Source organism: Saccopteryx leptura, chromosome 2 (assembly GCF_036850995.1).
Source record: "Saccopteryx leptura isolate mSacLep1 chromosome 2, mSacLep1_pri_phased_curated, whole genome shotgun sequence".
NCBI classification, from domain to species: domain Eukaryota; kingdom Metazoa; phylum Chordata; class Mammalia; order Chiroptera; family Emballonuridae; genus Saccopteryx; species Saccopteryx leptura.
This window is the reverse complement of record NC_089504.1, coordinates 343,472,559-343,492,443: the sequence shown is the minus strand read 5'-3', so window position 1 is coordinate 343,492,443 and position 19,885 is coordinate 343,472,559. Positions and strand designations below refer to the sequence as shown.

The 19,885-nt window shown below is 51.7% G+C and overlaps 1 protein-coding gene across 4 annotated transcripts; it reads left to right on the top strand.

Moving 5' to 3' along the window:
• Nucleotides 1-1,051: 1,051 nt before the first annotated feature.
• Nucleotides 1,052-19,462, top strand: CD300LG (CD300 molecule like family member g). Of its 4 annotated transcripts, none has more exons than XM_066364035.1 (8): nucleotides 1,052-1,299; nucleotides 4,709-5,044; nucleotides 9,603-9,701; nucleotides 10,619-10,697; nucleotides 11,318-11,430; nucleotides 13,048-13,100; nucleotides 17,001-17,120; nucleotides 17,611-19,462. In XM_066364035.1, exons 1-8 carry the CDS (start codon nucleotides 1,257-1,259, stop codon nucleotides 17,722-17,724), a joined length of 957 nt encoding a protein of 318 aa, XP_066220132.1. In that variant the 5' UTR covers nucleotides 1,052-1,256; the 3' UTR covers nucleotides 17,725-19,462. The 4 variants fall into 4 exon arrangements, with proteins under 4 accessions (XP_066220132.1, XP_066220130.1, XP_066220133.1 ...); XM_066364033.1 differs by having other exon boundaries at nucleotides 10,430-10,697; XM_066364036.1 differs by lacking the exon at nucleotides 9,603-9,701.
• Nucleotides 19,463-19,885: the final 423 nt, after the last annotated feature.

Sequence of the window (19,885 nt, the reverse complement as noted above, 5' to 3'; positions counted from 1 at the left end):
GAGAGACCTACCTCCCAAAGACACCTGCAAATGGCTCCCACTCATCCCCAGCCTTGCAGCCTCCCTCTCCCCTGCCTGCACCGCCGCCTCGTGGCCAAGGACCATACTGCGCCTTCCAGGAGGCGAAGAACAGGCATTGGGCACTGCCACAGGGGCTCTGTTGACTTCTTGGCAGTCTTGTGAAACTTATGGGCCCCCTCTCAGAATAACAATCTTGAAAATATGTGAAATAAATTATATATGCTAAAAAGAAAACCAATAATATTGAACTGGTTATCAAAATATTTATATGTGTAATATAGGAATAAAATGGGCTTCTTTATCAGCACTTCAAATAACCAGCGCCAGTGGCAGGTCTAATAACTAATTATTTTTCCAGCAGTGAGGAACATACACGATACATTGAGCTCTCTGTGACAACTTGATGTGCTAGTGTCTGTGATTTTTATTGGTGACAAAGTTACAGGTTCTGGACCTGGCCAGTTGGCTCAGTGGTAGAACGTTGGCCTGGCATGTGGACGTCCAGGGTTTGATCCCCAGGCAGGGCACACAGGAGAAGTGACTATCTGTTTCTCTTCCTTCTTTCTCTTTCCCTCTCACAGCCAGTGGCTCGATTGATTCTAGCATCGGCCCCAGAGGGGGATTGCTGGGTGGATCCCAGTCAGGGTGCATGCGGGAGTCTATTTCTTTTCATTCAAATTCATGGACTCCCTGAATTTTACACACAGATTCCCTTGGGTGTGTGCCTGTGGGCATGGTTAAGACACCCCCTACCTGGAGCCTGACTGGTGGTGGTGCAGTGGGCAGAGCATCCACCCAGAACGCTAAAGTTCCAATTAGAAACCTGGAGCTCATCAGCTTGAGCACAGGATCATCCAAGGTCACTGATCTGAGCCCAAAGCTCACTGTTTTGAGCAAGGGGTCAGATCCCAGGTCAAGGCACATGGGAAAAGCAATCAATGCACAACTAAAGTGAAGAAACTATGAGTTAATATTTTTCTCAGAATAAAACAAAACAAACAAAAAAAACTAGAAAGGGACATGGGTTTGGGAGAAGCGCTCCTGTGGGGTTTTCAGGCAGGGGGAAGTAAGTAAAGGAAATGACAGAAGCCTCTCCCTGGGCTGGGAGCCGAGGGATCACCCACAAGACCCCTCCCTTCCCTTCCTCATTTTGCTGTATTTATCTGGAGGAAGTTAAAGCCCTGCAAGGCACTCCGGTTCCCTGAGCAGTGTGCTCCTGTGTGCCTGGTGCCACCATGAGGCTCCTCGTCCTGCTGTGGGGCTGCTTCCTGCTCCCAGGTGAGATGGGGGCAGAGGGAGTAGTGGAGGGATGTGAGCTCAGGCCCAAGTTCGCTCTTTGGGTCTGCAGAGAGAGGACCACCTGAGCCTGCCTTTCCTCTCCTGCTGTGCAAGTGGCTGTGACTGTAGTCTTCTGCCTGACCCTTCAGGGTTCACCCCGTGTCAGTCGTCCTCCACCCTCAGAGCGCCCGCACAGGCTGGTTTTGGAACCCAGAACCAGATGTTGTCCCAGACCTAGGGGCTCCAGCTTCTCTGTGGCTATGTGATGGGACAGAAGCTTTACCTCTCTCATCTCTTTCCTTCTCTGTGTCAAGTGTGGAGGCAGATAGGACATCCCCTATATGGTTGCCACGTTAAACTCAGCAAATATTTCTTGAACTTCTGCTATACCACTCACAACAACCCTGGGAAGTAAAGAATTATCCCATTTCATCAATTCACAGACCTGTTTCTTTTAACCTTTTAACATAAAAAATCAGGATGTATCATATAATGATATCAGTTGTTCTAATGAAAATGGTTTTTTTTAGGTGTATATAAAATTACAGTGTAGCTTACATATGATAGCATCTTAAATTAAATGAGAATGAAATCGTACCATTTGTGACAGCATGGATGGATAGAGGGTCTTATGCTAACTGAAATCAATCAATCAGTGAAAGAGAAACACCATATGATTTCACTTATATGTGGGATCTAAAGAACAAAATAGACCGACAAGCAAAATTGAAACAGACTCAGATACAGAGAACAGAGTGATGGTTGCCAGAGGGGACCAGGGTGGGAGGCTAGCTGAAAAAGGCAAAGGGATTAAGAACTACAAACAGGTGGTTACAAAATAGTCACCGGAACGTAAAGAACAGCATAAGGAATATAGCCAATAATATTGTAATGACTATGTGCGGTGCTAAGTAAGTACTAGGAATAGCAGGGGAAGCACTTTGTAAAGTATGTGATTGCTTATCCACCATGCTATACACATGAAACTAACACATAATAATATTGAATGTAAACTTGATAACATTATACTGAGTAAAATAAGTTAATCAGAAAAAACTAAGAACTATATGATTCCATACATAAGTGGGACATAAAAATGAGACTCAGAGTCATGGACAAGAGTGTGTGGTTACCAGCGGTGGGGAGGGGAGGGAAAGGGAGGGGGTGGGGGGAGAGGAGGGGCACAAAGCAAACCAGATAGAAGGTGATGGAAGACTATATGACTTTGAGTGATGGGTATGCAACATAATCAGATGTCAAAATAACCTGAAGATGTTTTCTCTGAACCTATGTACCCTGATTGACTAATGTCACCCATTAAAATTAATAAATAAAAAAAAGAAAAAGAAAAATATAATAAAAACTTCTTTTAAAAAAGCAAATGACAGGCCCTGGCCGGTTGGTTCAGTGGTAGAGCATCGGCCTGGCATGCAGAAGTCCCGGGTTCGATTCCCGGCCAGGGCACATAGGAGAAGCGCCCATCTGCTTCTCCACCCCTCCCCCTCTCCTTCCTCTCTGTCTCTCTCTTCCCCTCCCACAACCGAGGCTCCACTGGAGCAAAGATGGCCCGGGCGCTGGGGATGGCTCCTCGGCCTCTGCCCCAGGCGCTAGAGTGGCTCTGGTCGCAACAGAGCGACACCCCGGAGGGGCAGAGCATCGCCCCCTGGTGGGCAGAGCGTCGCCCCCTGGTGGGCATGCCGGGTGGATCCCGGTCGGGTGCATGCGGGAGTCTGTCTGACTGTCTCTCCCCGTTTCCGGCTTCAGAAAAATACAGGGGAAAAAAATAATAATAATAAAAAAAATAAAAAAATAAAAATAAAATAAAAAAGCAAATGACAGCCTGACCTGTGGTGGCGCAGTGGATAAAGCATTGACCTGGAATGCTGAGGTCCCCGGTTCAAAACCCTGGGATTACCTGGTCAAGGCACATATGGGAGTTGATGCTTCCTTCTCATTCTCTCTCTCTCTCTCTCTCTCTCTCCTCCTTCTCTCCTCTCTAAAATGAATAAAGTCTTAAAAAAAAAGAAAAGAAAAGAAAACGCCTGTCTTCTAAGTTAGTTAAAAAAAAAAAAAAGCAAATGACAAAGTGCTCATTGTAGAGAAGAAAATGTCACCAACAGAGATAACCAATGTTAATAAGTTGGCTATGTGTGCATATTAAAAGTATTTGTCTTCTTAAAAAACAAACAGATAATTCAATATATACACTTCTGTATCCTGCCTTTTTATTTATCACTACTTTGGAGCCCCACCTTTAAATCTGAGTCTCCAGTTATTATCATGACCAGTATTAGCATGACCACTTGTTAGATACCCAGGCAGACTTTGAAGGTCCGTATTAGAAGAGGAGCCACCTCACCATCCCACCCCATTTTAACAAGAGGCCAGTTACCACCCCCAAAGATAGCTATCCCCAACCAAGTTCTCACTTTGCACAGCCCAGTGCAGTGTGGGGGACTTCCCAGAGGTGACAGAATTCCTTGAGTTTGGGCTGCGATCAAACCTCACCAAACCATGAGGCTGGAGTTTTCCACAGACTTCTACAAAGAGAAAGGGGATTTTGTGGATAAACTAACGTGTGTCTTTTTTTTTTTTTTTTTTGTATTTTTCTGAAGCTGGAAACAGGGAGAGACAGTCAGACAGACTCCCGCATGCGCCTGACCGGGATCCACCCGGCACGCCCACCAGGGGCTACGCTCTGCCCACCAGGGGGCGATGCTCTGCCCCTCCGGGGCGTCGCTCTGCCGCGACCAGAGCCACTCTAGCACCTAGGGCAGAGGCCAAGGAGCCATCCCCAGCACCCGGGCCATCTTTGCTCCAATGGAGCCTTGGCTGTGGGAGGGGAAGAGAGAGACAGAGAGGAAGGGGGGGGGGGGGTGGAGAAGCAAATGGGCGCTTCTCCTATGTGCCCTGGCCGGGAATCGAACCGGGTCCCCCGCACGCCAGGCCGATGCTCTACCGCTGAGCCAACCGGCCAGGGCCTAACGTGTGTCTTTAAGTTACTGTGTCTACCGATAAAAATAATTCTTTTCAACAGAAAAAAAAATGAAATAAGATGTTGTCATCACCTCTAGATGAGAAAACTCAGAGACCCAGAGAGGTCAAGCAACTTTCCTAAGGTCACACAGCTACTAAGTAGCAGTTCTAGTATTCAAATTGCAGGCTATCTGAAGCTAGAGCTTTCCCACCCACAACCCTTTAATACACCAGGTTTAGGGAAACAAGTACTGTATATAGAATTATATAAATTTCAACAGCCTTGTCCCAAGGTCCCCTGGTGGGAGCAGGGAATAATAGCACCTCTGACAGGGCTGCCCCCAAGAATGGAATGACTGAAAAAAACCTTCTAGTCTTTACCCTGGTGCTTGAATCCAGAGAATTCTGACCTCCACCCCTGCTGTGGTTTCAGGTTATGGAGCCGTGACAGGCCCGAAGGAAATTAGCGGATTCGAAGGTGACACTGTGTCCCTACAGTGCTCCTACGAGGAGGATCTGAGGAATCACAAGAAATACTGGTGCAAGGAGGGAGGGATCTTCATCTCCCGCTGCTCTCACACTATCTACGCGGGAGAAGATGGCCGGGAGAATATGGAGGGCAGCGTGTCCATCCAAGACAGCCCCAAGGAGCTCAGATTCAACGTGACTCTGAGGAATCTCACCCCGCAAGACTCTGGAAAGTACTGGTGTGGTGTCAAAAAGCTGGGCTTAGATGACACTTTCCTGGTCTCTTTGACAGTCCTTCCAGGTAAAATGTCTCTCCTGTCCTGGCTGGAGGACAGGAGATGCAGAGGGGAAGAGGGATGGGTGGGTAGGTGGTCAGTGGTGGACCCAGTTTCCCCGGCACAAACGGCATAACGCCTCACAGGAGAAGGTTGTCTCAAGGACTCAGTGGGATCGCGCAGGTCAATGAGCAGCAGTGTTTGGGCACAGACGTTGCCACAGGAGACTCAGCTGTTCTTTCACTCTTGCCGCCCAAGGTCACACCACTAGTAGGTGGCAGAGCAGCATTAAACCCAGATCTGCTCGACTGCAGGCTCGGTGCCTTTCCTCTCTGCCCACGTGTGGGAAAGAGATTGCCATGGGCTGGGGACAAAATGGGCATCCCACAGAATAAAAGATTCCCTCCTTCCCTGGAGTCAGAAAGATTCCAGAGGATTCTTCAGGCTGGGCCCATAATCACTGCCTCCCGGACCCTCCCCCCAGCATCCCCTAGGCCAGGGGTCCCCAAACTACGGCCCGGCCCACGGGCCACATGTGGCCCCCTGAGGCCATTTGTCCAGCCCCCGCCGAACTTCTGGAAGGGGCCCCTCTTTCATTGGTGGTCAGTGAGAGGAGCATAGTTCCCATTGAAATATTGGTCAGTTTGTTGATTTAAATTTACTTCTTCTTTATTTTAAATATTGTATTTGTTCCCGTTTTGTTTTTTTAGTTTAAAATAAGATATGTGCAGTGTGCATAGGAATTTGTTCATAGTTTTTTTTATAGTCCGGCCCTCCAACGGTCTGAGGGACAGTGAACTGGCCCCCTGTGTAAAAAGTTTGGGGACCCCTGCCCTAGGCCATGCCCACACTGGCCTCACCTGCCGGTAGCCTCAGCTCTTCCTCTGCCCCTCCTCTTCCCCTGATCTTGAGTCCCACAGACAAGTGTGAGGAGTGCCTGGGAGCCAACGTCAGAGGGGCTTGTTGAGCTTGGGGACTTCAAGGGGCTGGGGCTAGAGCCATAGGGCTCTGGCTGGGGAGGGAGCGCCTCTCTGGCTGCCCAGAATCCCACCTGGACCTACTGAGCTGAGAAGAAATAAGCCGGAGAGGGACCAGGGGAGTAGGCTGCCCCAGTCTGAAAGTCAGTATGAGTAGGTAGCTCTTTATATCCCATTTCACAGATGGGGGACTGAGGCTCCAAGAGATAAAATGATTTGCCCAGGGTCTCACGGCAGAAAGTAGTGAAGCCAGGATTCAAAAGCAAGTCATGCCTGACCACGTGGTGGCCCAGTGGATAGAGCGTCAGACTGGGATGCGGAAGACACAGGTTCAAAACCCCGAGGTCACCAACTTGAGCACAGGTTCACCAGCTTGAGCTCAGGGTCGCTGGCTTGAACATGGGATCATAGACATGACCCCTTGGTTGCTGGCTTGAGCCCAAAGGTCACTGTCTTGAAGCCTAAGGTTGCTGGCTTGAGCAAGGGGTCACTCGCTCTGCTGTAGCCAACCCCCACCCAGGTCAAGGCACATATAAGAAAGCAATCAATGAACAACTAAGGTGTCACAACAAAGAATTGATGCTTATCTCTCTTCCTTCCTGTCTGTCTGTCCCTATCTGTCCCTCTCTCTATCTCTGTCAAAAAAAAAAAAAATAGCAAGTCATTTCTGGCTTTGACATTTGCTCTTCCTCTCTCCTGGCCCCAGAGCTTAGACCCATCCCACCCCAGTCCCATCCTTACTGCCAGATCCCCATTATCCATGGGTCTTTATTTTAATTGGGGGAAACAAAGATAAACTCAGCAAATAATAGCAGCAGCATCAAAACCACATTGAACCTGTTCTCCATTATTTACAAGATTCTCTTATGTCTTCCAATTCTTAGTATTCATACCTCATTTTCACCCAGTGCTGATCAATTGTACCTATATTTAAGGCTATCCTGTTTTCTTTCTTAGCCTCATTTATATTCATTTGTGTATAATATGTTCATCATTATATTATCTTTCTGTATCAGACTCTCTCTTTGATGACAGTGGGATATTGAAAATAAAGAAGGTTAATGACAGTGGTGTGCTGATGAATATTTAACGACTGGCTGGGGAAGCTTCAACTTAGAGTGTTTGCCAATTTCTGGAGTGTAAATACGCCTGTCATGGCCAATTTCCAGCCGCTATCAGTTTAACAACTGGCTTACAAAATTCCCTAAAAACTAAATATTAGCTTTCATGAGGCAGTGTGAGTATCTCAGCACACCGTAGAGTATGGTGAAGCATTAGAAGAATTTCTAGGAAGGTCAGAGCAAGACAAGGGTGCCCCCTATCACTGTTTTTATTCATCATTACCTGGAGGCCCTAGGACCTAGGCAATGAAATAGGACAAGATTAAGAAGTATAAATATTGGAGCCCTGGTTGGTAGCATAATGGATTGAGCATTGTCCCAGAGCACCAAGGTTGCAGGTTACATCCCAGGGTCATTGGCTTGATCCTGAGGACACCAAATGGACCCTGAAATTGCTGATTCAAGCCCTGGTCAGGGCACATATGAGAAGCAATCAATGGCTGCACCAGTGAGTTGATGCTTCTCTCTCTCTTTCTATCTCTCTCCCTTCCCCCTCCCTTCCCCCCCTCTCAAAATAAAAGGAAGAAGTATAAATATTGGAAAGAAAAAGAAAATACTCTTTATCTTCAGAAAAAAAGTTGGAAAAAAACTGGCTTAGATTAGAATAGAAAATGGCAGGAAAGGAAGAGAGTCCAGGTTGGCACGTAGGTCAGAAAGGAGGCGCCTGACAGCCCCAGGGAGGCGGGGAGCTCAACGGCTCCTGGAGTTTGACCATTCTAGGTCTCTGCCCAGTCCTCTGGGCACAGAGGCTACGCATTTTGCCCTTGAGAAGTCCTAGCCTAGTGGAGAGACCCCGTAAACAAATAATTACCACAAATTGAGTATTAGCTCCACTGGCAGTGCGCGCAGGGTATTGTGGGTGCACAAAGGACAAAGCATTCGCTCTTTCCAGGGAAAATGTTGTGGAGGAATTGACTTTTGAGCCAGCACTTGAAGGACAGAAAGAAGTGTGTTAAGCAGAGATGAAAAAGAAAGGCAGAGCCCACAGAGTAGCAGCATGTCAAAGGTATGGAGGCTGGCAGGAGACTCGCTTATATGGGCCTAACTAGCAACTCAGTACTACTGGTGCACAGGGTGGGAAGAGGTGAAGTCAGTAAAGTGGGTTGAAGTCTGAGTTTAAAAGGTCTTGAGCCCTGGCCGGTTGGCTCAGCGGTAGAGCGTCGGCCTAGCGTGCGGAGGACCCGGGTTCGATTCCCGGCCAGGGCACATAGGAGAAGCGCCCATTTGCTTCTCCACCCCTCCGCCGCGCTTTCCTCTCTGTCTCTCTCTTCCCCTCCCGCAGCCAAGGCTCCATTGGAGCACAGATGGCCCGGGCGCTGGGCATGGCTCTGTGGCCTCTGCCTCAGGCGCTAGAGTGGCTCTGGTCGCAATATGGCGACGCCCAGGATGGGCAGAGCATCGCCCCCTGGGGGGCAGAGCACCGCCCCTGGTGGGCGTGCCGGGTGGATCCCGGTCGGGCGCATGCGGGAGTCTGTCTGACTGTCTCTCCCTGTTTCCAGCTTCAGAAAAAGGAAAAAAAAAAAAAAAAAAGGTCTTGAAAGGCAAAAAAAAAGAGTTTGCATTTCAGCTTATGGGCATTGGGGAGCCATTGACTGTTCTAAAACAAAAGGTGGGATCCAATATATATTTTAGAGACAAAACTGGCATCGAGCCTGACCTGTGGTGGCACAGTGGATAGAGCGTCGACCTGGAAGGCTGAGGTCGCTGGTTCAAAACACCAGGCTTGCCTGGTCAAGGCACATATGGGAGTTGATACTCCCTGCTCCTCCCCTTTTCTCTCTCTCTCTCTCTAAAAGAATGAATAAATTGTTTTTTAAAAAATTATTTTTTGGTCCTTGCCGGTTGGCTCAGTGGTAGAGCATCGGCCTGGCGTGCAGGAGTCCCGGGTTCGATTCCCGGCCAGGGCACACAGGAGAAGCGCCCATCTGCTTCTCCACCCCTCCCCCTCTCCTTCCTCTCTGTTTCTCTCTTCCCCTCCCGCAGCCGAGGCTCCACTGGAGCAAAGATGGCCCCGGCGCTGGGGATGGCTCTGTGGCCTGTGCCTCAGGCACTAGAATGGCTCTGGTTGCAACAGAGCGATGCCCCAGATGGGCAGAGCATCGCCCCCTGGTGGGCGTGCCGGGAGGATCCCGGTCGGGCGCATGCGGGAGTCTGTCTGACTGCCTCCCTGTTTTTCCAACTTCAGAAAAATTAAAAAAAAAAAAATTTTTTTTTAACTGGCATCAGTGTGCAAGGTAGCATGGAAAGAGGCCACTGTACAGTGGGGACAAGGGAAGCTGAAGGCCTGAGCTAAGTGGGAGGCCAGAGGGGCTGCAGGAGGGGGAGGCCAGCAATCTGCTGGGATTGACAGCCACAGCTAAGGGGAGAAGATGGCGACGCTCTGAGCGGAGATGGGAGGGGAAAGCTGCGGGCTGCCCTCAAGGTGGACAGTCTGGCTCTGAGCAGTGACTCTTGCCTCCCTGAGACCAGCCTTTCCTTTCCTCTAGGTCCCTGCTGTCTTCCCTCCTCCACCTCCTCCTTCCAGCCTCTTACTACAGGCCTCCAGCCCAAGGCCAAAGCCCGGCAAACTCAGCCCCCAGAATTGAGTGAGTGAATGGCTTTTCTGCCGCTCTCCCACCCCTTTGTGGAGAAAGAACCCACGAGTGCCTGTCTGCGTCAGACACTGCGCTTCGTGGCCCCCACAGCCTGGGAGCTGGGTTTTCAGCTGAGGAATGGGAGGCTCAGCAGGGTTAGGTCACTCGCTCAGGGTCACACAGCAGAGCCAGAAAGTGTCTGTGTGTTCGACCTGGTCTGAGGGGTGAGCAGGAAAGGCTGGGCCTTTTGCCCTGACCTCTGGGCCTACCGCCACCACCCTGCCCGGTCAACCCCATGGCTGTTGAAAGAGGGGAAGGTCCATGGAGGCATTGGTGGTAGGGTTGGGCATGTGATGATGACATGAGGACTTTCAGGTGAGGGCAGAGGTGACAATTAGCCAGGACTGTAGGGGTAGGTAGGAAGGCATCTACCAAGTGGTCGCTGGAATGGCTCATGGAGGTGGGAGTAGGGGTGCATGCCTCCCTCAGAGAACAGGCTGAGGACAGAAAAAGGGGCTGAAATCTGTGCACAGCTGTGGGGCATGCCTGAGGGACGGCCTGCTTGCTCACAATGGCTTCATCCAGGCCTCTGATTGCTTTCTGGGGCGTCCTTTACCTGGGCGTGTTCTGAGAAACTGGTCCCGGGAAGGGGAGACTTTGGGTGTCAAGGTTCTGAGGTCTGGGGAAGCTGGGATTCAAGGGGCAGGGAAGGTGATGAGGCATTGCTTTTGGACTTGTAGCTTCTCCTGGTGTCCGCCCGACAGTCACCACAGCCAAGCAGGAAAAGACAGAGGCCAAGGCCTCTCCATTCACAGGGACAGCCCTGTACGTGCACGCAGGAGCCTCTCCGTATACAGGGCGCTCTCCTCACGCAGTGACTGTTCCGTATGAAGAGACCTCTGCTCACAAAGCAACCTCTCCTCATGCAGGGACCTCCCGCCCATCGACCCGCTTGGACTCCACAAAGGACACCAGTCTTGTCCCCAGCAGCAGCAGCTCCAAGTCCAGGTGAGCTCCAAGTGACCAAAGTCACCTTTCAGGCTATCACCAAACCATAAGGGGCCTTTGAGCAAGTAAGAACCTCACACTTTTTCCTCCAGGCGAACACAGCCTCTTTTCAGAGGCACTGGGGGCAGATTCAACCCCCACCCTCCTCCACTGCAGGGGCCAGCAGCCCTCTTTCCCTGGACATGCAGGCCCTGCCGAGGTGAAGGGCCCACTTCTCTCCCCGCCCCAGCCTCCGAGACTGCCACCCCAGTCCAGTAGTTTTCGCCTGTACACTTTGCACTGGGCCCTGTGGCAAGCATGAAAATATGGAACAAAAACAGTTTTTCTTTCCCAACTAGAGCCCTAGCCCGAAGGATTGGTCCTTGGGGGTTTATACATTACTGCACCGTTACCAACACCCAGGGGACTGCTAACGCATGCAGACCGGGCTGAAAGTGCCTCCTGGGGTTGGCAGTAGGGGGCTGGGGTGCTTTCCTTTGGGACTGACTAGATGTTTGGTTCCTGATACCCTCTGATCTCCTTGGGAAAGACAAGGGACATGGCTGGGGCTCAGAGTAAGAATGTCGTGGTGCACAGCATGCCGCTGATACCTGCTGACAGCCACTGGGTGCCTTCTGCAGGGTGTCCCCACCAACGATCCGCATCTTGGCGCCGGTCCTAGTGCTGCTGGCCCTTCTGCTGGCCACAGGACTGGCTGTCCTCGGCAGGTGCATGTTCCGGAGGAGGAAGGAAGGTGAGCAAAGCTAGAGGGGAGTGGGTGGAAGGCTCTCAGCCGGGGACCGCACTGAGACCTGCAGTCTCCCTACCAGCCCAGAGAAACCTTGCAGCTCAGTGTGTCTGTCTGAGATACGGGCATCAGGAGTCCTGCTCCTCGCTTCTGAGAGAACCACAGGGCCCTCAACATGAGGGAAAAAAGCAATTCAAATGGGGGAGTAGAAGAATGGGGACTCTCGACTTGCTCACGTTCATCTGAGCTTATCAGTCACTTCTCTGCCTAGCGATCCCAGAGACTCCATGTTCAGTTCCAGCTCCTTGTGTGAGGACTGACTACATGGGGGAAGGCGGGACGAGCACTGGAACTTGACAGACACTGTGGCCGCTGCCTCTCCAGAGGTGCTCTTTCGAGGCTTGGCTTCAAATCCCAGGTCTGCCACTTTTTTAGCTGTGGGACCTTGGGGAAATCACCTAACGTCCCTGAGCCTCGGCTACTTCACATCACAGATATGTGTCCAACATCCACATATGTGATTTACAATTCTCTAATAGTCACATAACAAAATTGCAAAGAAGTTATTAAGTGAAGTTCATTTTAATCGTATACTTTATTTAACACACTATAACCAAAACTAGATCATTTCAACATGAAAACAATATAAAAATATTAGTACATACTCTACATTCATTTTTCTCATATTGAGTCTTTGAAACCCAGTGTAATTTGGAGTAGTCACATTTCCAGTGCTCGGTGGCCAGGTGTGTTTCTTGGTTCCTGGGTTGGACAGCACAGATAAATAACTGAAATAACAGTAATGGGAGCTACGTGTGCCAGGCACTGTTGTGTGGCTTACGTTGCTTTTATCTTCTTTAATCCCCTCAATACTGTGGAGTCAGGAACTACGTATTACAAGTACTCCCGCTATGCAGAGGAAGAAACTGAGACACAGAGTGCTTAAGTGGCTTGCCTTGTGTTTGCATAGCTAGGAAGTAGTGGAGCCAGGAAGATGTGTGGGAAAGCACTTGGCAAATTGGCAATGTTGTCCCTGTGCAGATGGCCACGGGAACATCGTGGGCCTGCCTCCCAACTCCTCCCTGTGCAGCTCCAGGAAGCAATGTTAGCTTTGCCTGCCTGTATCTTCGAATCCCCACAGAGGAGTCGGGGAAGAGCATACAGGGTGGGAACATTCCTGGTCACAACCTTGGAGCCTCAGCATTTTGTCTTTCAAATTGTGGTCCCCATCTAGCAGCAGTGACATCCCCTGGTAGCTTGTTTGTAATGCAGACTCTCAGGCCCCAAGGCCAGCTTACTGAGTTAGAATCTGCATTTTAATAGCATTTCCAGGGCCTTGTATGCACACCGAGTTTAAAGAAGCAATGACTTTAGCACATAGAATTTTACTTCCCTAGCCCGTTTCTGGCCCACATCAGGGCATTTCCATGTATGGATCCCAAAAGGCCAGGTCATTGCCAAGGGGATGAGTTAGTAGAGGCTTTTCTGCCCAACCTGCTTGCCAACTCTCTCTAGGAAGCCCCTGCTTGAAGGTGCAGGGGGACTAGCCCACTTCTGTGGGAGCAGCTACAGGCTACTCCTGGCTACTCCTGGCCTCAAGGTGCTTCTTCTGGTTTCTTTCAGCTCAGCTGACCACGGAGACACAGAAGAATGAGAAGGCCCACCTCTCACAATTGGTGAGACAGAAAATGGGCCAAAGCCCAAACTTGGACTCCCAGACCCCCAGGGCATCCCCCTCCATGGCTGATCTCAAGGCTGGGCTTGCTTTCTACCCCAGGGAACCTGTGCGCCCCAAGACCAGCCCTTCAGGCTGTGAGCTGACAGCCTTCCTCCTCACCCCGACTTTCCACCAGGGGCCAGGCAGGGCTTGAACCCAGGCCCAGCACCTTCCTCTCATGCCCCTTGAATAGTCAGAGATCAGAGCTGGATCCAGAGTGGGTCTTTGAGACCATCTAGTCCAGCTTCCCTGAAATTTGGTGTGCATCCCCTTTCAGAACACCTGGGGTTGGTGGACTGGTGGTTCTAGAAATATACCTTCCCAGCCATACCTCTAGGGGCGGGGCCCAGGAACCTGAATTTTAAATACTGCCCCGTGAGGATTCTGACAGCACACCAAAGTATAAAAACTATGGGCTCTACTCTGCTTTTGCAGAAGAGAAAACTGAGGCCCAGAGAGGGTAAAAATCTTGACCAAGGTTGCACAGCAAGCAGTGGCCCAAATAGAAAATAGAACCCAGATTTATCAACTCTCATCTCCTCTCTCTCCAGAACACCCTAATGTTTTCTCTGAGCTTTCCTCGGCTCTGAGACACAGGCTGAAGGTGGTGCTCTGGGAACCAGGGGCAGAAGGAATGGGGGTCCTTTGTCCACCTTCCTGGAGAGGGGAACCTGCCCCAAGGCTGCCTACTGCAGGGCCTGTCCTTGACCCCTGCAAGGAGAGACCATCCCCTTCCACATAAGGAGAGAGGGCTGCAGAATCCTGGGTTCAGGAAACCAAAGCCCCACCTGCTTCACCCAAAGCCTCCTCCAGCAGCAGTTTACTGAGTAGCCTCCACTGATTCTCTTAAACATGGGGCAGGAAAGGGGGCTAGTATAGCCTTTCCTGGCGCCAGTCAGTGAGGACAAAAGCCTCAGGCCTGATCCCTCTTGGGAGGGGCGGGAGTGGGAATGGGGTATTGGGCTTGACTTAGGAAGCAGCTGTTGTTGTCTCAGGAAGCTCTACAAGGCCAAAGGTGGCCTACAGGAGTGAGGGAAAGGTCAAGGAGACAGAGAGGGGCTGCCACTGGCCACATTCTTAGCCCTGCCTCCTGGCTATTCCTCCTGGGGTTCACTCCACCCAGTGCCAGAGGAGGGGCGGCGTAGGAGGGAGACCCTCGTGCTGCTATGGGAGGCCATGGGGAGGCCATGGGGAGGCCAACCCTAGCTGCCCGTGCAGCCCACACTCTGCTTCCTGCCAGAGTCACTTGCCCTTACCCTGCAACTGTGGGAGGGGCATGGGGTCAGGGGGCAGAGGAGTGGGGACAGCCGCTCGTTAGGAAAAAGGTGGAGCAAGGTCTCCCAAAAGTGTCAGAGGCAAGACCTGTGAACATGGCCAGTTGAAAATTTTGGGGTTTTTTTTGCCTGACCAGGCAGTGGCGCAGTGGATAGAGCATTGGACTGGGACACGGAGGACCTGGGCTCGAAACCCTGAGGTCTCCAGCTTGAGCGCGGGCTCATGTGGTTTGAGCACAGCTCACCAGCTTGAGCCCAAGGTCACTGGCTCGAGCAAGGGGTCACTCGGTCTGCTGAAGGCCCGCGGTCAAGACACATATGAGAAAGCAATCAGTCAAAGGACAACTAAGGAACCACAACAAAGAATTGATGTTTCTCATCTCTCTCCCTTCCTATCTGTCTGTCCCTATCTGTCCCCCCCCCCTCTCTGACTCTCTCTGTCTCTGCACACACACACACACACACAAAATTTATTTATTTTTGGCTTCTCTGTAGTTTATAGCAGAGTCTAGAGAAGGACTTGAAAGGATTGGGGGCTTTTTGTGCCCACATTCAGGTCAGAGGGGAGAGGGCACTCCATTCACTCTACCAGAGAGCCCAGGATGTACAAGAAGGGGGAGTGCTCAGACTACCATTTTCCTTCCCAAAAGAGCTACTGCCAGAGTACCCCTTTAACTCTTTTCTGGAACACCTACTATGTGCCACAGGCTTTGCACATGTCATTGAACCTTTGTAGCTCCCGCACAGCCAGGTATTATTGTTCCCGTCTTACGGAATAAGAAATAGAGGCTCAGAGAGAGTAGGTAACCTGCCCACGGTGACCCAGCCTGAAAGAAGCAGAACTGGGAAAAGTAACCATAGTCTGTGGGGCCAGGGGCAACACGCTGTGCTCCTGCACCCCCACACTGAAGAACAAGGGGTTGAGGAGTGGAGCCAGCTCCTCAGCCCAGGACTCCTCCCCTGGTCTCTGGAGAAAGAACCATTGTTGGTCCATGAACACAGGGTGGCCATGGCCCTCACTTCTGTAACAGTGCAACTGGGTGCTGGGCTCAGATCAAGACTTCACTGTCACTTCTCAAGGCTTCCCCGTGTCCTTGTTCCTATTTTTCTAGTGCCTAGAAGCAGGGGCTCTCATATATCTAGTTTATTCAATACCCCAGAAAATGACCCTGTGCTTGCTGGAACAGGCCAACTGTCCACAGTGTGGGCAGAGGGACCAACAATAGATTGAGACCCACACCGACCACAGGGCAGTGGTCCTGGCCACTGCCTACGTGTGTAGTTTGGTCTCTGCCCATGAAGTTCTTTCCTCGAATTCAGTCACCCTTGAGCAGGTGACACTTCCGTGGCTGCTGGCAGCCAGTGGTCAGTGGTGGCTGGGTTTTAACCGAATCACAACGTTGTAAACATGGGGTTGATGGGAAATGGACCTGAGTCCATCCAGGAGTCCTCTGGCCAGCCCCAGCTCTGGCATGTCCTCACCATAGGCAGGACTGGAGGAACAAGGACCATGAGTGACACCATTTGTGAAATCTCCTTCCTCCTCCCTCCATTCTCTGTCCCCTCAAACTTATCCATCTCTGCCCCATCCCCTGAAGCTCAGGTATTGATAGAAGCAGGAGACCTGGTTCCTAGACAAGGGACCCAAGACAAAGAGAAGTGTGCTGCGTGCCCTGCCGGGTGGTGTGGGAGAAGAGCTTGGGCCTGAGGTCAAATAGGGGCGGGTGAGTACAAGTGCCAGTTTAGCCGCTCAATAGCTGTGTGACCCTGGCTAGTTACATAACCTCTCTGAACCTCAGTTTTCCCATCTGACAGGATTGTAGTTAGGAAACAGTGAGATGAAACATCTGTAGTTGTCCAGAAAATGGTAGCTCTTTTCTCTGGCTGCGGGCCCCATCAGGCCATGAAGCTCATGACTAGGCACCTCAGGGCAGCTGTGCTCTCGGGAGACTTGGCCAGGAGCCTCTGCCAACTCCAGCCTGTGCTCTGCCAGCTGCTAGAACAAGGGAGCAGGAAGTGGAGGGGCCTGGCATCCAACCTGAGGACCCATAGGGACAGGAGGGCCTGGGTGAGGAGATGGGCTTCCCAACTCATCCTGGACCACCCACCTCCCTTCCCTGGACCTCAGTTTCCTCATCAATCAAGGAGGGTTTACTCAGACTGATGATCTCTGAGGATTTCTTCCTGTGCTGTTTGTTATTAGGTGAATCTTTGAGGTGTCCAACTTTGCTTTCTCTGGGCCCATTACAAAGAACCTGCAGCCAAAGCTAGAAATATCAATAATGAAAACAAAGTAATCGTTCCAGGAGCCCCGAGTGGAGGGATAAAACATTATCATGAAGAGTCACTATAACCCTGAAGAAAATACCCTTATCCCCATTTTACAGCGTAGGAAATAGCCTTGGGGAGGTTCGGTGGCTTACCCAAGTTCACACTGAGATGTAGGAAATTGGACCTAAGGACTCTGACTCTGCAGCCGCTGTTCTCCCCCTTGCTCACCCCTCCTGCATTTCCCTTCGCTGCTCAGGCTCACAGACCATCCCTGCTGCCAAGGACGGGCTGTTCTGACCGAGTCTCTGTTTCAGCCCCTGGGGAACGGCCTGGTCCCGGAGTACGCGATGATCAACCTTGCAGCACCCACTGGGCCTCGCGCCAGCCCCAAGCCCTCCGCCAGTTCCTCCACGGATGTCCGGTGCCTAAGCCAGGTGTGGACAGAGGGCCCTGGGGTCTGGAGCCACCTAGCCTGGCTCCTCCCTGACAGTGCAGGAAAGTGGGGAGGGCTCTTTCCCCAGCATCTGCTCCCCAGACTCTGTTCCCCGAAACACCCACCTACGCCATCATAATCAAGGCCCCGGCCATTGCACCTGGGAGCCCGAGCTCCTGACCTTACATGCTCTTTTTCCCATTCAGAAAACTCTTGAACAGTTTGCTCAGAATTCACAGCCTAATGAGCTCTAGGCTGGCAGGATTCCAACGTCTCAAGCCAGACCTAGCCTGAGGCTCCCTCAGGGGATGGATGGGTGGAGGGAGGATGAGTCCAAGCCTGAGAGTTCGGGGAGGAGTTGTTAGTTCCTGTGCCCCCTCAGATGGACAGAGGCCTGGAATGGTGGGAAAGGCTGGGTGGTCCCAGAAGCTACATGGAAACCACCCTCCTCCAATTGGGCTCTGCTTTCAACACCACTGATGTCTTTACAGGCTCCAGAGGAAGAGGAAGCCCCCTTCCAGGACCCGGAGGGTGAGGCGAGCCCAGGGCCTCCCCCGCACATGTCTGCGGAGGAGCTTAGCCTGTCCACGTTCATCTCTGTATAGCCACAGAACGACCTCCAGGCCTGGCCTGCTGTGAATCGGAGTGGCTGGATTTACACTAATTTGAAGAAAAAGCTTTCTGCCATGGCTTCAGAGTTCGCCTGCCAGACCCCAGGGCTCTCCTCCCTCCTGCACGCCGCAGCCTGAGCTGGACGCCCTGTCAGCCTGCCCGTGACAGCCTCCCAGTTCTAGCGGAGACCAGCCCTCACTGCGCCCGCCCGGGCAGGGCTCAGGGGACCTGGTCTGAGTTTGTATCTGCCGCGGGCAGACCCCCAGGGCCTGGGTGCCCAGCAACAGGCTCCCATCCACCCTCCCTGCAGAGCCCCCCTTCCCTTCCTTCCATCCTCAGACTCAGTACCACTTTCTCCTGAATAAGCTGGGGGAGGAGGGAACTTGCTGGGTTGGAGCATGCCGGGGTTAGACCCGTTGGGATTTCTCAAAGGGCGGCTCTGAACCACCAGCAGCCCAGTCCTCAGGAAGCTGGTTAAAAATGTGATTCCCGGGCTCCACCAAAACCTTCCAAAACTGTCTCTGGGGCTGGGCCCCGGACTCTGCATTTCTTTTTTTTTTGTATTTTTCTGAAGCTGGAAACGGGGAGAGACAGTCAGACAGACTCCCCCATGCACCCGACCAGGATCCACCCGGCACGCCCACCAGGGGCGATGCTCTGCCCACCAGGGGGCGACGCTCTGCCCCTCCGGGGCGTCGCCCTGCCGCGACCAGAGCCACTCTAGCGCCCAGGGGCAGAGGCCAAGGAGCCATCCCCAGCGCCCGGGCCATCGTTGCTCCAATGGAGCCTTGGCTGCGGGAGGGGAAGAGAGAGACAGAGAGGAAGGGGGGGGGGTGGAGAAGCAAATGGGCGCTTCTCCTATGTGCCCTGGCCGGGAATCGAACCCAGGACCCCCGCACGCCAGGCCGATGCTCTACTGCTGAGCCAACCGGCCAGGGCCCCGGACTCTGCATTTCTAACAGGGCTCCTGACTCAAGGTGGAGAACCCCGGGGCCTGATGAACTCCTAGGTCCCTCTAGCTTTGAGTTTACATTTGGAGTGTGGGGTCTTCCACCTACTCCTATAGGGGCAGCTCTGCCCGCGAAACCGTGCCCCAGCTGGTGGCTTTCCAAGGCCTGCCCGAGTTCAGGCCCAGGGCAGGTACACACTGGAAGACAGGGAGGAGTTGCCTTTCCAACCTCCTCATCCAGCCACGCATTCATTCCTGGCTTTGAAAGAAGGACAGAGAAAAGCTTGGTTCCTTCCTGGTCATAAAAAGGTCCACTGCCTGTGGGCTCTGGTGTGTGTGTGGCCGGGGAGGGAAGGGGAGGAAACCACAGATGCAGGTGGTGCCTGAAATGGAGGAGGAAGGGGATAGGGCAGGAACCTAAGGGGAACTTCAAGGTGACCCTGAGTCTGGTCCCCTAAACTACTATTTTTTTCTTTTTCTATTTTCTTAAAGTGAAATGGGGGTTGGGGGTGGTGCCCACTATACAAAATTAGAAAGATGGAGGAGAAAAGAAGAAAACAAGTCACCTATGATCTCACCACAACCCAGAGACCATCATCATTAGCGCATCTTGTATTTCTTTTCAGTCCTTTTGCTTCATAGCAGTTGCTGGCATTCTTTTACAAATTGTTTTTGTATATACAGCTTCATATTCTGCTCTTCCCACTTAATTATTATAGCATACAAGCATTTCTCTGTTTTTTTATCTTTTAATAAATAACGTGTTTTTCAGCTGTATAATATTTCATTGTATCAGTGTGCTTCAATTTAATTGTCCTCTTTCACTAGATAATTATTTTCTATTTTTGCTTTATAAATAGCAGTGTGGCAAATCTTTGCACAAGGCTTTAACTGCATTCAGAGATTTCTTGAAGGAGGGTTTGTGTATGCAAAAGTGCCAGGTCACAGGGTGTGAGTAGTTTTGAAATTGTCAATACCTATTGCTGAACAGCTGACTAAAGAACAATGCGGCCCTGACCAGGCGGTGGCGCAGTGGATAAAGCGTCAGACTGGGATGCGGAGGACCCAGGTTCAAAACCCTGAGGTCACCACCTTGAGCATGGGCTCATCTGGTTTGAGCACAGCTCACCAGTTTGAGCCCAAGGTCGCTGGCTTGAGCAAGGGGTCACTAGGTCTGCTGTAACCCCCCCCACCACCACACCCCC

Coding starts and splice junctions, on each gene's coding strand:
- CD300LG (XM_066364033.1), top strand. CDS start 1,257: ATGAGGCTCCTCGTCCTGCTGTGGGGCTGCTTCCTGCTCCCAG. Junction 5,045..9,602: donor CTCTTTGACAGTCCTTCCAG/GTAAAATGTCTC, acceptor CCTTTCCTCTAG/GTCCCTGCTGTCTTCCCTCC. Junction 17,121..17,610: donor ATGTCCGGTGCCTAAGCCAG/GTGTGGACAGAG, acceptor ATGTCTTTACAG/GCTCCAGAGGAAGAGGAAGC.